This window comes from Terrapene carolina, unplaced genomic scaffold (genome assembly GCF_002925995.2).
Source record: "Terrapene carolina triunguis isolate 2854851 unplaced genomic scaffold, T_m_triunguis-2.0 Scaffold641, whole genome shotgun sequence".
NCBI classification, from domain to species: domain Eukaryota; kingdom Metazoa; phylum Chordata; order Testudines; family Emydidae; genus Terrapene; species Terrapene triunguis.
In genome coordinates, this window is record NW_020664992.1 from 100,118 (window position 1) to 114,402 (window position 14,285).

The window sequence follows — 14,285 nt, forward strand, 5'->3', positions numbered from 1 at the left end:
ACTCCCCTCCCAGAGCTGGGTAGAACCCAGGAGTCCTGACTCCCAGCTCCCCTGCGCTCTCACCCCTAGACAGCACTGACCTCCCAGAGCTGGGGTAGATCCCAGGAGACCTGTAAAATAGGGATTGAAACTTGCAAATGTTCACTGCCCTTCCCAAGCCAACATCCTTCTCCTGTGCTCCCCCAATCGCCCCGCAGAACCCCACTGATGCTGGCGATCATGAACGGCCACGTCGACTGCGTCCATCTCTTGCTGGAGAAGGGATCCACAGCAGATGCAGCGGACAGGAGAGGCAGGACTGCGCTGCATCGAGGGGTGAGTGAGCGTGACGGAGCTCGGTGCGGGGTCGGGGATTTCTCTCACTGGGTTTCCTGCAGGTCGCTTTGTTCTAGGAAGGGTTGGTAGCACCAACACTCTCCATTATAAGACCCTGTTTTCAGTTACTTATAACATTGCCCAGCTTGGACCATTTGGGCTGAAATTTCGCGTGCCAGGCGTCTGCCTCAGGCTGACTCTTTGGGGCAAACTTTAGCCAAAACAGTTCAGCTGCCTCTAAGAATGAGGCAAAGGGACAAAATTTTAAAAAATCCCAGCAACCTTTTCCTTGTAGCAACTCTAGCGCCCCCCAGCAGTGGAGCCGGGAGTTGAAATTCCGCGCGGTGCCTTTTGCTGTTCCTGTGCAAATCCAGCCACGTTGGCTGTAACCCTGCCTGCGCTTGGCGTGTGGAGCGGTTTCCCGCTGGGCTGGAGGCACCACTTCACAGCCCTGGCTGTTCTTTACCCGGCACAGGCGGTGACGGGGTGTGAGGACTGCCTGGGAGCCCTGCTGGACCACGATGCCTTTGTATTGTGTCGGGATTTCAAGGGTCGAACCCCGATCCATTTTGCGTCGGCGTGTGGGCATTCAGAAATCCTGAGGACCTTGCTGCAGGCAGCGATCTCTACTGACCCTCTGGACTCCGTGGTCGATTACAGCGGCTACTCACCGATGCACTGGGCTTCGTACAGTGGTAAGAGCCATGACGCCCCTCCACCCTCTCTGCCTTACACCCATTGCAGACCAAGAGAGAGCTCGGCTAAAACAGCCCTTCCTCGCTCAGCACTAACGAGGCCGTGCGGAGAACGCTGTGGTGGTCTGGGGGCCCTACCGTAAATAAGACGCTGAGGTTCACAGAGCCTCCCCCCTCTGGGCTGGGAGTGACAGACTGTCGTTGCCATCTGGCTGTTCGGGATTTGAAATGAAACCCTGGATGTCGGCGGCCATGTATCCGCGACACACAGGCCACCCCCTTGTGGAGTCCCCCGCCCCCTGTGTGTTGGCAAACTCAGCCAAGAGGCCAACGACTGGGGCAGAATTAGGGCTTGTCTACACTTGAAATGCTACAGTACCACCGTGGTAGCACGTCGGTGTAGACCCTACCTACGCCCCCAGGAGGGTAGTCAACCCACCTCCCCGATAGGCGGTAGCGAGGCCGATGGAAGACACTGGGCTGTCTACACCGGGGCCAGGTCGGCTGACCTACATTGCTCAGGGGTGTGAATTTCTCATGCTCCGCAGCAACATAGCGGGGTTGACCTAGTGTAGACCAGGTCTTCGAAATGTCTGAAAATGCTTCAGGGTTTTACCGTTAGACAAGAAAGGGGACTGATCTCTCTCTGGCCGAGAGGAGAAGCCCAGGGTTTGCCCTGCTAGCAGAGCTGACATTGTCTCCTTGTCACACTGCACCAGGCGGTTTGTGTCCAGTCGGGTATCCCGCTGCCAAGACTTCACGTTTCAGACGAATGGCGCTCGCTTGCCTTCCCCTCCTTTAAATAATGCACCGGGCCGGCTTGATCTCACGCCACGGGAGACTGCAGGAAACTTCTTCCTGCTTCGCCCTCTGATGGCTTCCCTGGGCCTTGGAAGGAGCTAAGGGCTGGTGGGGGGTGTTTGTTCCATTCAAGTCTCCTCCCCCCACCCACCCCGGTGTCAGTCTCCCAGGGGTGAGAGGTGATTGCCAGGATACTGCTCAGCTCACAGCTCCCCGTCCTTTCTCCCTCTTTGCAGGACATGAAGATTGTCTTGAATTGTTACTTGAACACAATCCATTTGTGTACCTAGAAGGAAACCCCTTTACTCCATTGCACTGTGCAGTGTAAGTAGCCACCAACCCGGAGCCGGCTTCTTCTGCATCCTGGTTTGGAACAGTGCGAGAGCGCGCGCACGGCAGGGCAGGAACGGACGTGTGCTCTCGGAGTGACAGGCTGGGCTCCAGCTCCTTGTTATCCCATGGGGCTGCAGAGATTGACAGTTCTCCCATGCCCTCCATTCTGGCTTGGCCTCAGAATCCAGTAACCGGACTCTGGGGCTGTGTGCTCAGTGCGAACCACTAGAGGGTGCATTGGAGCCAGGCAGCCGGGGTCCTGCCCTCAGCATGGGGGTGGTTCAGAGATTGATTCACTTCATAGCCAGCTGGACTAAGCAGGCAATCACCCCGGAGCCCATTCAGCTGGCCAGCGGGGAGTGCTGCACCACGGCATGTGATCTTCCTTCCCCTGCCTGCGGCTCTTTGGCCCGGGGCAGCAAAGGAGTGAGCTAAGCCATTGCCTGGCGGGTTGACAGCTCGGCCCAGCCTTGGTTTTCATTTTCCTTCTTGTCGCCCCTGCAGAATTAACAGCCAGGAAGGCACTGCTGAAATGCTGGTGGAAGCATTGGGTGCCAAGATTGTTAATAGCAGAGATGCCAAAGGAAGGTGAGCAGCGTCTTTTAATCTCGTGCCTCGTCTCTCCCGGCATTCAGTGGAGCCTGGGGGATGCCAAAGGCCGACGTAGGCTCCCACTCGATTGCTTTTGTGCTCTGATCCCATTGGGTCTCACTAGCCGAGCCAAGTGCGTACTGGGAAACCTCCCAGGGGCACCCACAAAGTGGTGCCGACGCTCTGCCCTCCGAGTTACTCCTGACCCCGATGTAGTGCCGGGGCGCTGTGCTGCTGCCGGTGCTGTTGGTCACAGCAGATGTGAAAGTAAGGTCCTGGCAGCTTGGGGTGATCAGAGGAGGGGGTCCCCTGGCATTCTGTATGGGTCAGACTTGCCCCAAATTCCATCTTGGGTAACTACATCTAATTCCCTGAGATCTCAGCTGCATACAGCGTTTAGTTTTACTTCCTGTCCTAAATGGTCACAGAGTGGCAGTGCACACCTGCTGTGTCCCCCCCCTTCCTGCTGTGTCCCCCACTCCTGCTGTGTGTCTCTCTCTCCCCCCCCCCCCCACGCTGTGGCTGCACCATCGAGTCAGCGGGAGACTCCTGGAAATTAAGACAAACCCTCCTTGTCCTTCGCTGGGTGGTCATGGAGAGCAATTGATCACCATTCAGTACTAGGGCTTAGGTTTTTGATGTGTTTCTGGGTCCTTGGGAATGAAAGGCACCAATGTTGACCATCACTGGGGTGATGTATCTGACTGGGGTCCTCAGCCAGGCTTCTTTAGTTGGAGTGTCCCCATGGAGGCCGGTAGAGTTTTGCTAGTGCGGATGTGGTGGGGTCTCCCCTCACGCCCTCCCCTCTCCTTCCAGGACACCCCTTCACGCTGCTGCCTTTGCAGACAACATCCACGGTTTACAGCTGCTGCTGCGTCACCAGGCTGAGGTAGACACGACTGACCAGTTGGGAAGGACCCCTCTCATGATGGCTGCTGAGAACGGGCAGACCGCAGCAGTCGGTGCGTAGCAACCCAGTGCTTGCTTACTTGGCCTGCGTCTGCCTCCTCCCTTTTGTTCACCCCGGTAGATCCTTTCCCCCCCCCCCCCCCCCACTCAGAATAACGTTTAATTCTGAGAGAATCGTAAGATCCAAGGCTGGGCCGTGGTGACGGGATGGAATTGACAGTCGGGTGGGAGGCTCTGGGCTGCCAGTTGCTCAGTTGCAGGCTGGGGTGTCGTAACCAGAAACGCGCAGTGTTCTGAGCATTCACACACACCCAGTCGGGTACTGTGCCGTTCCGCAGCTCGCGGACATGCTGTTCCTGCTGCCGTATCCCTGAGCTAAGGGAGTCCGGGCTGCGTGGGCCTGATGCCATTTGCCTCTCTTGCTTGTAGAGTTCCTGCTGTATAGAGCGAAAGCAGATTTAACTGTGCTGGACGTCAACAAGAACACGGCTCTTCACCTGGCCTGCAGCAAGGTATGGGATTGACCCTTCTCTTAAACAGTCACGATCACCAAGACCTTCAGTCCGTGAGCCTCAAAACGTCAGAGCGTGCTTATCTGTGCCCTGCTGGCGAGAAGAGATTGCACCCCCAGGCCTTGTCTACACAGGCATTTGCACAGGTTGAATTAAGCCAGTGTGGACACTCTTGTGTGAATGTCAGTGGCTTATTTTGGTTGATCTTAAATCTGTTTTTAATCAACTTAACCTAAATGGAAATAAAGGTTTGTCTACAGGAGAGTTATTCCTGATTAACTCCTTGTGGGGACGCTCTTATTCTGGAATGAATGTACCTTATTACAAATAAGGTTTAATCCACTTTGGTAGTGGATTAAGCTAATTTGGAATAAGGCACTTTATTTCAGAATAAGAGCATCCACACATCCAGATAATCAGGAATGGTTAATCTGCTTTAAATTCACACCGTACCTTATTCCAGAATAAATTTCATGTGTAGACAAGCCCTAAACCCAGCTTAAACGGAAATAAGCATCCACCCAGTCTTGAATGGCACCAGTTTAACTAAATCAATTTAAAATCAGATGTACGTGCGCAGTTGGGCCAAAGTCTGCCTTGATCTGCGGGAGAGAGCCAGAGTCTAGGGAAACTGAGTACCAGACTGCGAGGCGGAACCCACCTGAGTTGTCGCTCTGGCTCTGAGCCTGGGAAACCTTGGACAGGTCATTTCAGCCTGGATTTTCAGAGGAGCTGAAGGAGTTAGGTGCCCAAATTGCATGGAATTTTAAAGAGACGTGGGTGCCCGGCCTTACCCTCTCTGCCTCAATCTCCTTAGCTTTAAAACAGGGATCACACGTGCCTACGTGGAGGGGGGAATGTGTGGAGTCAGCAAAGAAGTGGCTAGGGCCCCAGATGTTCTTTATTGTTCTGTTCAACCCCATCCTGGATGGGCTTTGGTGTCCTTCCCACTGGGGTGATACTGGCGCATGAGCGAAGCGGGAGTTCGAGAGCTCTATCAGCTGGATTTGAAACCTGGTGGGGACGGGAGCTTCCAAATCTGTGTGTCGAACACAAACAAACCGAAAAAGGGGAACAGTTTGTAACACAGAACGGGGGTTATTTTCAGACCCCTGAACAGAGAAATTGGGTAGGAGGAGGGAGTAGAGAACAGAGTCCCAAACTAGAGATTGGAAAGCCCGCTAGTCTGTGCATTTCCCCGTGCAAACATGGGTCAGCATGGAAGCGTATTGAAACAGGGCCGTTCCTCTGCAAAGCACGAGCGGTGTGAGAACGCCATTTGCAGAGACACCTGGGTTCTCCCTCCCCACCTTGTGCGCCTTAATTTTAAACTGTTCGGTTTTATTTCCAGGGTCATGAAAAGTGTGCCTTGTTGATTCTGGGGGAAACCCAAGACCTTGGCCTTATCAATGCAACTAACAGTGCTCTGCAGATGTGAGTATGTGACCAGCTGGTATGAATGGGGGAAAGGCTGTTGGGGGTTTTGGTTTGATTTGATTTTGTTTTGGCCAGGTGGCTGTAAGGGTTTGGAGGCGTGAGGGAAAGGGGAAGCCAGGAGGTTGTGGGTGAGCCCAGGAGGAGGGGCAGTCCCTGGGCCGCAGTTCTAGGGGGAAGAATCACACATTCACACACAGTAAAGAGCCCTTTGTGATCTGGATGTTTTCCCCCCTCTTAGCCCTGGAGAATATCCTAGGGTTTGTCAGTCTGCATAGCCTGCAGTCCTTTGCAATAACCTCTCGCGTCCTGGTAGTTCAAGGGAGGGAGATTAGGCCGTAAGCTGCTGCTCGGTCTTGAAACTGTCCAAGGGCTTTCACTGAGTTGCACAAATCACAGCCACCTGCCTCTTTCATACGGAGGTGTGACCCGCCAAGACCATTCCCAGCATGCGCTGTGCCTGGACTGCTCTCAGCAAGGTCAGAGCGTTGCCTGCTGGGACTTCGAATCTCCATGGGCCACATTTCTGCAGAGTGCCTTTGTCTCCCTGCATCCTCCCGTGGGTCAGCCTTCCCTAGGTCCTAGCTTCAGTGGTGGGCCCTTCTGTGTGTTGAGTTTGTGTTGCTCTCCAGTCCAGAGCTAGTTCACCTTCTCCCCAGCCGATCAGAAAGCTCTCACTGGGTGCGCCAGTGCGGAGAGGAAGCCGCGTGCCGCTGATGAGGGTTGCGCTGAATTGGAAGTGCGTCGGGGAGACTGCTCCAGATGGAAAAGGCAGCAGAGTTGTCTGCCCTGGCAGGTTCAGTAATGCGTTCCCTTTCCCTGTTGCCTGCAGGCCGCTCCATATTGCAGCTCGGAACGGGCTGGCCTCTGTTGTCCAGGCCTTGCTCAGCAGAGGCGCCACTGTACTTGCTGTGGATGAAGAAGGTGCGTATGCCTCACAGCTGGGATCTCTGGCGGATGGGCGGGGTCAGGTACAACGTAGTCTCTACGTGGCATCTTTTTGGGCAGGGGTGGCTGGTTGGGGTTCTCAGATAGGCACCTGGACCTTGGATTATTTCCTCACCCCCATACTGAACATTGTTCTGCTCTCGTACTGAGTTTGCTGTCGGCGACGCGGGAGCAGCCCTTGTGGTGGTAATGCCGTGATCCCCGTAGCCTGGCAAAGACACGTCCAAGCTCCACATCCCAGTGGGGCAGCAGGTGTTATTAATGTGGCTTTCGCCCCATGTGTCATCCTCTGGGTCACCTGGCCAGCTGGGGCCAGGCATGAAAGCTCAGAGCTGGGATAAGGATAAAGAAGCTATTTCCTCATTCGCATGTTCTGTAGAATCTGCGTATTGGGGGATCGGTGGGTTTTCTCTCTGCTTGGATAAGTCTGATCCTGAAAGTGTTCGCAGCGCATCCTTCCCGCTACCAGAGGAAGGGTTTCTGGGCCTGCCAAATAGGACCCAGTTGCTTTTGTTTTTTTCCCCCACGTAAATTCTGGCCTGGTTCTAGCAACTGCTAAAAGCTTCAAGAACAGCCAGAGCCGCAAAGCAATAACGTGTGAATTTCTGGGATCCCAGTGTTCAAATAAAGCCCCACGCTCCAGTCCTGGCTTCTCTGTTCAGGGAATAAAAATTGGCCTGGTTGAAAAAATTGAATCCACGGTTCTGGACACGTTGAAAACACAATAAAAAAACCTGTTGAGCAGTTGCCTTTCTCCGAGACCACAAATGACTAACCCTGCTGCGGCCCTGCCCAGAGCAGCCCAGGAAAATAGTTGACGGGTTTTGCACAAGGTCTGAAGACTCCTGCCAAGGGGAGGGAGTGAAACCGAGTGAGCGAACACCCCTTTTCTAAACCAGCAGGCTCCAGTTAGACTCCTGCACTGGGCCCGGTTGCCTAGTCTGGGATGGGGAGAGTAAAAAGGGGCTGCCCATGCAATGCTCCAGGTTCAGGCGCTGTCCGTTTACCTGCATGTCGTGGGCCCTGTCGCCGTGGTAACTGAGTGCCCCAGAGTTTTTAATGCCTTTCTCTGAGTGCTCTCCTGTGAGGCCGGGCCGGGATCCCCCCCACTCCCAAGTCCCAGGCAAATGCCCTATCGCTGGACAATATTTCCCCTCCGCGCTGCGGTGGGGGTGGGGTGGGGGGGGAGCAGCGAGCCTTGTCCTGCTGCTTAATGCGACAATGTCCCAGGGCCCCTTTGACGCGTGCAGCCGGCTTGACGGCTTCACTAGCGCCGCCTCGTGGCTTCGTTCCAGGTCACACCCCAGCCTTGGCTTGCGCCCCCAACAAGGACGTTGCAGACTGCCTGGCACTTATCCTCTCCACCATGAAGCCTTTTCCACCTAAAGACGCCATCAGCCCTTTCAGCTTCAACCTCCTCAAGAACTGCGGCATTGCGGCCAAAACAGCGGCCTGTGGGGCCCTGCCCAACGGCAGCACGTGCCCCTACACCAAGGACCGGCACAATGCTATCGGCTTAGACGGCTGTTACTCGGAGTAGCTTAAACTATGGGTATCTAATATCTTCTTCTATTTATTTAGAAATTCTATAAATATAGGGCACTTTAAAGGAGAACAAGACTGGACAGGCCTTCACACAGGGCTTGGCAACCGACGTTAGTTTCCTCTTCTGCCTAGGCCCTCACTCGGTTGCCAGCAGCTAATTGACTTAATGAGCAGCTGGCAAAGAGCCTTTCCCTACCCCACGTTCAGTGCGGGCGAACCCCTCCTGGAGCGACGGCTGGCAAAAGCAGCCCCGTTGCGTTAGCACAGCTGGTCCCGGGCAGGGGCCAGGGAATGTTTCAGGTTTTCTGAAAAAGGGACTTTCTGATTTCTAACGTCCTGTTTCTAGAACTAACCTCTCCCCATTGGGAAGCTCCTTAGGAGGGCAGCCCTGCTTGGTGGTTCTTCAATGCCCTCCTCCCGTCACCACCCCCGCTGGGCCAGGGCCGCCGCTGGGCTTCGTCTCTTGGTGACCGCTGAGCTCTGAGGCGGCAGTGATCAAACAGCCTTACAGGGCTGCTTGTTGAGAGGCGGCTTCTCCGCCATTAGGAATTGGATTGCCAATTCCTTTCACCCGGGAGCTGGGAAGAAAGTTTGGTCCCTCCCAGCCCTGAGGTTGGATTGACTTTGGAGCCAGTTTTGTTTCAAAGCCTCCACCTGGAACTTCCCTTCCTGCCTGTCTAACCCTCCGCTTTCCTTTCAGTTCCCCTCCCGTGCCCCCGACTCTGCAGCGTGCCGGCTCTGTTCATTCCACAGTTGCACAGTCTAGCCAGAAAGCGGAAACTTGAACTTGGGGGGGAGGGGGGGAGAGAGATTAGACAAGCGAGCGACTGCTGAGTGGTGGGTGTTAGCACCTGGGCAAGTGCCACTGTAACTGCTCCTTCATCTGAATCGTTTTGTTTTCATGCTCATCCTTTGATTCCAATAAGAACACTTGAATCCCGAACTACTGTACCCAGGACATTGAGATAACCTCTGGCAGCTCTCACTCCTTCATATGCAAAAACGGGTGCTACTGTCCATCCGCCGCGGTCTGCTCCGAACCCCACGTTTGCACTGCTGGAATATTCCCTCCCCACACCAGGCACTTTAGGGATTCTAATTTTTCTCTTCTTTTGGCAAAATGTTGGATCCTGAGAGGCGATTCCTTCTTAAGTTTTGTTCCTCTCCGTATTGCGCGGCCATTCCCATGTGAGAGTTCGTCAGTGTTGCTTTTTAAAAATTTATTTATAACGAAATGAGCTTTTACCTTAAAAAAAAAAAAAAAAAAAAAAAAAAGTTTTAACCTTTTAAGGAAAAAAATGCACTTCAAAGTCCTTATTCACAACCCTAAGTCTGTATTTATTTTTCTAACGTGGCATCTTGGCAGGTTTTATTAGCGTGTGTGTATGTGGGATTGGTGTTTTCATTTAAGTGTTGTTGGTTTTTTTTTTAATTTTAAAAATCCTATTTATAATGCATGTTTGAAACATTCAAGAATGTGCACTACTTTTTTTTTTATTTATTTTAAAAGAACATGTGGAAAAAAAAAAAAAAAAACCCATGAAAAACCTTTCACCATATCGCAAGTCTGTTTGAAGCCAAAGACTGGGATGTAGCGATCAGAGCGGGTCGACAGGGCAAAAACATTGGATGTACGATCTTTTCCACTGATTCTCTTTCCTTTTGCAGCCTTGGGGGTGGGCTAACCTCCTGGTTCTCAGACTATAGTCAGTGACGTGTGCGCGCGCCAAAAGAAATATTTTGAGAACCAAGGCTTGGGTTGGGGCTGGGGGGACGTCCAGGAAGGGATCTCTCTCCTTTTCATTCAGCAGAGCATCGGCGCTAGTCACTTTCTCTTCTTGGTCAGTAAGACTGTTACAGGAAATGGGCGAGCCATAAGTTTTGGCTGTCCTGCCTAAGTTACATCTATTACAAAAATCAGCCTTTTTTGGGATCAAAATAGAGTATTTGTAAATGAAGGTGAAATTCTGGTTTTCTTTTTGTTTTTTTTGGCCAGACATTTACGTTACGTGAAATGGGCATTGCAACGAATTGCTGTTTCCCGCAGGCAATGACAGACCGCCCCCTTTCCAAAAGAGCGCCAACTAGGGAGCGGAGAGACGGGATTTCCCGCTGGCCGTAGCTAGCACGCTGGCAGCCGGCGAGAGAGGTGCTTTATCCGGGCAGGAGTAGAGTCTGGAATAGCGAGCAGCTCCTCTCGCACTGTTAGCTTCTTTTACCAAAGTTTAACTCTTCGAACCAAATGTGAAGTTACAGTCTTGGCCTTTGGGTGGTCAGCGCATCTTCTTTTCATTTCACGGAAGGGTTTCACCCGGAGAGTAGCAAAGACTTGGGTGGCATTTCTGTTTGTTTTTCCTCTTGAAAGTCGTCTTCTTTATCCTCACTGCACCAGCTGAGCTTGGTCTCCCTTAGCGTTACCATCTGACACTCCAGCTCAGCAAAACCCTTGAAACATGGACTGCCGAGGGAACGCTCCGTGTGTAGAAAATAGCCAGTTCTAGTCTTCAGAGAGGGCCTAAAATCCCCAGATAGGGAAGGAAGAAAAGGCAGAGAGCCAGCCTGTTTCCCTCAATGCACGTCAATAAAACCTTCCTTGCTGGTGTCTCTGGTAGTCTAGGAATCCAATGCACAAAAGCAGAGTGAGGATTTCTCTCCACCCGCTGGATGCTGGCCCATTCTGTGAGGCATAAACAACTTGGGTTTTAGGCCACTGTATAAGATGTTCTTGGCCAAGTAGCCTCGTGGCCTGTTTGAACCAGTCCTTCCGTCCCCTTCTGAAACGTGTTCCAAAAGGCTCAGTTCTTAGGTACGTTGCAGCAAGATCAATTCTCTCCTCGCCTCCACCCTCAGCACTAAAGTTCTCTACCTTGATAGCAAGTGTTACCTTTCTACACCGAATACCTCAGTTCGGCATCAAACCACACAAAACTTGAATGAAAGATCCTCTTGGAAGATCGTTTTCAGTATTCTGCAGAGGGAGAACTGGAAAAAAAAAAAACGACTTGTTTACAGTATTGTTGAGTTCGGGTACTTCCCTCTTGCAACGCTTTCCCTTTCCATTTTTAAAATACTGAATTCAGGCACTGCCTATTTCTCAGCCTTCAAATAAGCCCCTGTAACGGGGCAGGAATATGGGTCCAAAGTCAAGGTTTGTCCCTCCTCCTCCCCCCCCCCCCCCACAAATGTCCTTCTCTTGCTGTGCAACAGAGGGCCTGAGCATTCAGAAGCGTACGAGAGCACTACACTGAGAAAGCTGTGCAGGTCTGAAAGCCCTGGCTTCCCTTATCTTTGTCCTTTTCCTGGGGGTTTGAAGGAACAGTGACAGAATTGCTGGGGTGAGTCACAGAGACCTGGCACATTTAGGGCTCAGTAGTTTTGAGTTGAAATCCTTGCCCTGTTGAAGTAAATGGCCAAGTTCCTGTTGACTCCAAGGCTCGGGTTTCACCCTCGTATGCGCATGTACAGCAGAGGGCAAGACGCACGTACGTGCAGCGCTGAGATAATTTTAATGCCATCTTGCTTTAATTTTAATTAAATATCACTGGGGGAGGATTTCAAAATCATTTCAAACAAGGGCAGCCATTTTCCCCTCTTCAGGGCAAGGGAATATCTTAGCATAGTGTTTGGAGCGTGGCTTTTTTTTTTTTTTTTTTTAATGGCGTTGCATTTTTTTTTTTTTTAAGAGGAAAAAATTGGCCTTTGGTTTGCCTTGTTTTCATGCTGTAACGCGTTACCTCTTCACTTGACATGGTAAAGACTAAACTCTGACAAGACAATCAATGTGATCTCTCTAAGGGCTTCAGCATTTCTTCTCTCCGCTGCATCGTACTTTTTAATTTAATTTAATTTGCTCTTAGTACGTTTTTGGGGATTATTTTTACTCCTCTCCTTGTCTTTTTAAAAAAAATAATAATAATGATACCGGAGCGGAAAACCATTCCAGCAGTGCATCCGTGGTTTGGGCTTTGGGAGGGGGGGTGAGGGGGGTGGAAGGGTGGGTTTGGGGAAAGGGGGGAAATTGGCCGTTTCTACCGCAGGCGCCAGTCTTGTTCTCCTTTAACGCTGTAATGTATACATTTGACAGCACAGCTTGACAATTTAAGTAATAATCAAAGTGTTTGGTAATAATGCATTATTTTGCTAAACGAGATTTGTGATGGTTTCCCTAGTGCATTGTAAAGAGGGTCGGAGGGAAACTTCCGCTCGTCCCCCGCCCCCCCCAAATCCCCCAACTTTGTGTCTCTTGACACCTCATTTGCATCGGCATAAGAACGTTAAGTGTTTTGTGTGTGGCGGTGGGGGGGGGCCTTATCTAAAACTTCCTCTACACAGACCTTTATGCCAAAGTCAGACCATTCCTGCTTATCGTTCTGTTAGGCTGTGTGCATAGATTTGGCGTAGAGTGAACCTTTTCAGCTCCCACCAGTGCCACGTCATTTTTAAAAACTCAACAGGTGTGGGATTGCCCCCGCCCCTCCCAGAAAAGGAAGTTTCTCTCCATGCCCTCGCTTCACAGCACTTGCTTCAAGCACTTTTGTTAAAACCTGAGAGTCTGGTTTCTCTTTAGTGACCCACGGGATAGAGAGCAGCGGGGGGTGGGGGTGGGAGGGGCGAGAGATGAGTGTCTGGGGGATTATATTTTAATGTTGAAAGTTTCCGTTTCTAGGGAATGAATGAACAAAGGGAAGTTGCGTTTAAAAAAAAAAAAAAAAAAAACAGCACAAATGCATTTCAACTCAAAAGATGTATTTGCACTGCCATTGTTAGACACGCTGCCAGACAGGCAGTTCAACTGAGCCATATAACTGCTGACAAACACTGAATGTAACGTCCTTGACCAGGGCAGTCCTGGGAAGCTAGGAATTGGCTTTATTCTCGATGGGCACTTCCATGAATTCAAAAATAACCTGAGGATGATGATACCATCGTCACTTTTGTTTTGATTCCCGAGTCACAGCAGATTAGAGGCTTCTCTGGATTTTGTTTTCTCCCCCTTGTCCTACAAGGAGGGAGAGTGGGTGGTCGGTCCCAGATCTGCAGATCCCAGCCGCTGAGATCGGAAGATAGTCAAATAGCACTAAGAACAGAAACACGGCTCCGAAGGGGAACAAGTAAGCTTTATTTCCCAGGGCGTTCCCAGCGCTTACGTGACTTCTGTCCGGACAACGGACCTTTGTCGTATCAGATTATAAGTATTAGTAAAATAAAAATCAACCATCTTTGTTTTTTTTGATTTTTTTTTTTTTTTTTGGTTAGGTGGGAGCAGCAGGGGTGGGGAACAGCATTGAGATCTCCCCAATCTCTTGTCCCACCCCATCAAAAAAATAAAATAAAAAGGATCAACTTCCATCTCAAGATTTCCTCTTGCACTTCAACCCTAATTAGGAGGAGTGTTTCCTCCTCACCAAAAGGCTCCATGCCACAGGGACCAGAAAGGGGGCGCGGAATTTGTGTGATTTCCCCCCCCCCCCACGCCCCCAGTTGTGAATGTCAAAGGTCTTTCCTGTCCCATTCACACTGTAAGCCGTGCTCTCACCTTTGCCTTCAATAAGAAACCAAAGGAAAAACCCAACCCTCCATTTGAGATCACGGGTGTGAAAACGTGGACCGTTTGGGTTCGGGGCTTTGCGGCTGCAAAAAGCCGTTTGAACCTCTTCTCCTGGCTGGGGTCAGCAGCTCTGGGGGTGTATTGAAAATCTGAAACCGCCAGCAGGAGAGTAAAAACTGGACACGTTGGTTTTTTTGTTTTTTTTTGGGTGGGGAGGGGGGAATGATGTGAAACTTTTCATCTGAAGCAAGAGGGGGAGACAACCGGGAGGAAAGGAACTCTTTGAAATTTAGAGGATGGCTCCATTTGGATCATGAATACTTAGTCAGACTTAAAGTCCTTAAAGATACAATGTGAAACAAAGCAACTAGAATCCGAAGGGGGCGGGTGGGTTGGGGGAATACACCTTTAAGGACTTTTAAGGCATCTGTAGCAAGCTCAGTGTCTTTACAAAATCCTGTGTGTAAATGCTGCACCTCTGTATATTATGCACATAAAGCATTTCTTTGACTAAGATAGCTCAGACCTCATCACCAGTCAGGTATAAACAACTCTTCCTCGCGTGGGTCTTGGTTTTCCAGCGCATGTGTGTGTTTGCGGGCGCGTGTGTGTGTGTTGCGTGTGTGTCTTTCTCAGTTCACTTCCGATGCAAAG

General features: G+C 51.2%; 1 protein-coding gene across 1 annotated transcript in view; it reads left to right on the top strand.

Annotated features, from left to right (window-relative positions):
• ANKRD52 (ankyrin repeat domain 52) overlaps window positions 1-9,558 on the top strand; it is a 49,874-nt gene extending 40,316 nt beyond the window's left edge. The window contains exons 19-27 of the mRNA XM_029913445.1: window positions 198-315; window positions 791-1,010; window positions 2,048-2,135; window positions 2,649-2,732; window positions 3,552-3,697; window positions 4,074-4,156; window positions 5,508-5,590; window positions 6,423-6,514; window positions 7,834-9,558. Of these exons, the coding sequence (XP_029769305.1) occupies window positions 198-315; window positions 791-1,010; window positions 2,048-2,135; window positions 2,649-2,732; window positions 3,552-3,697; window positions 4,074-4,156; window positions 5,508-5,590; window positions 6,423-6,514; window positions 7,834-8,078 (1,159 nt within the window). The 3' untranslated portion in view covers window positions 8,079-9,558. The remainder of the gene's footprint in view (window positions 1-197; window positions 316-790; window positions 1,011-2,047; window positions 2,136-2,648; window positions 2,733-3,551; window positions 3,698-4,073; window positions 4,157-5,507; window positions 5,591-6,422; window positions 6,515-7,833) is intronic.
• The last annotated feature ends 4,727 nt before the right edge of the window (window positions 9,559-14,285 follow it).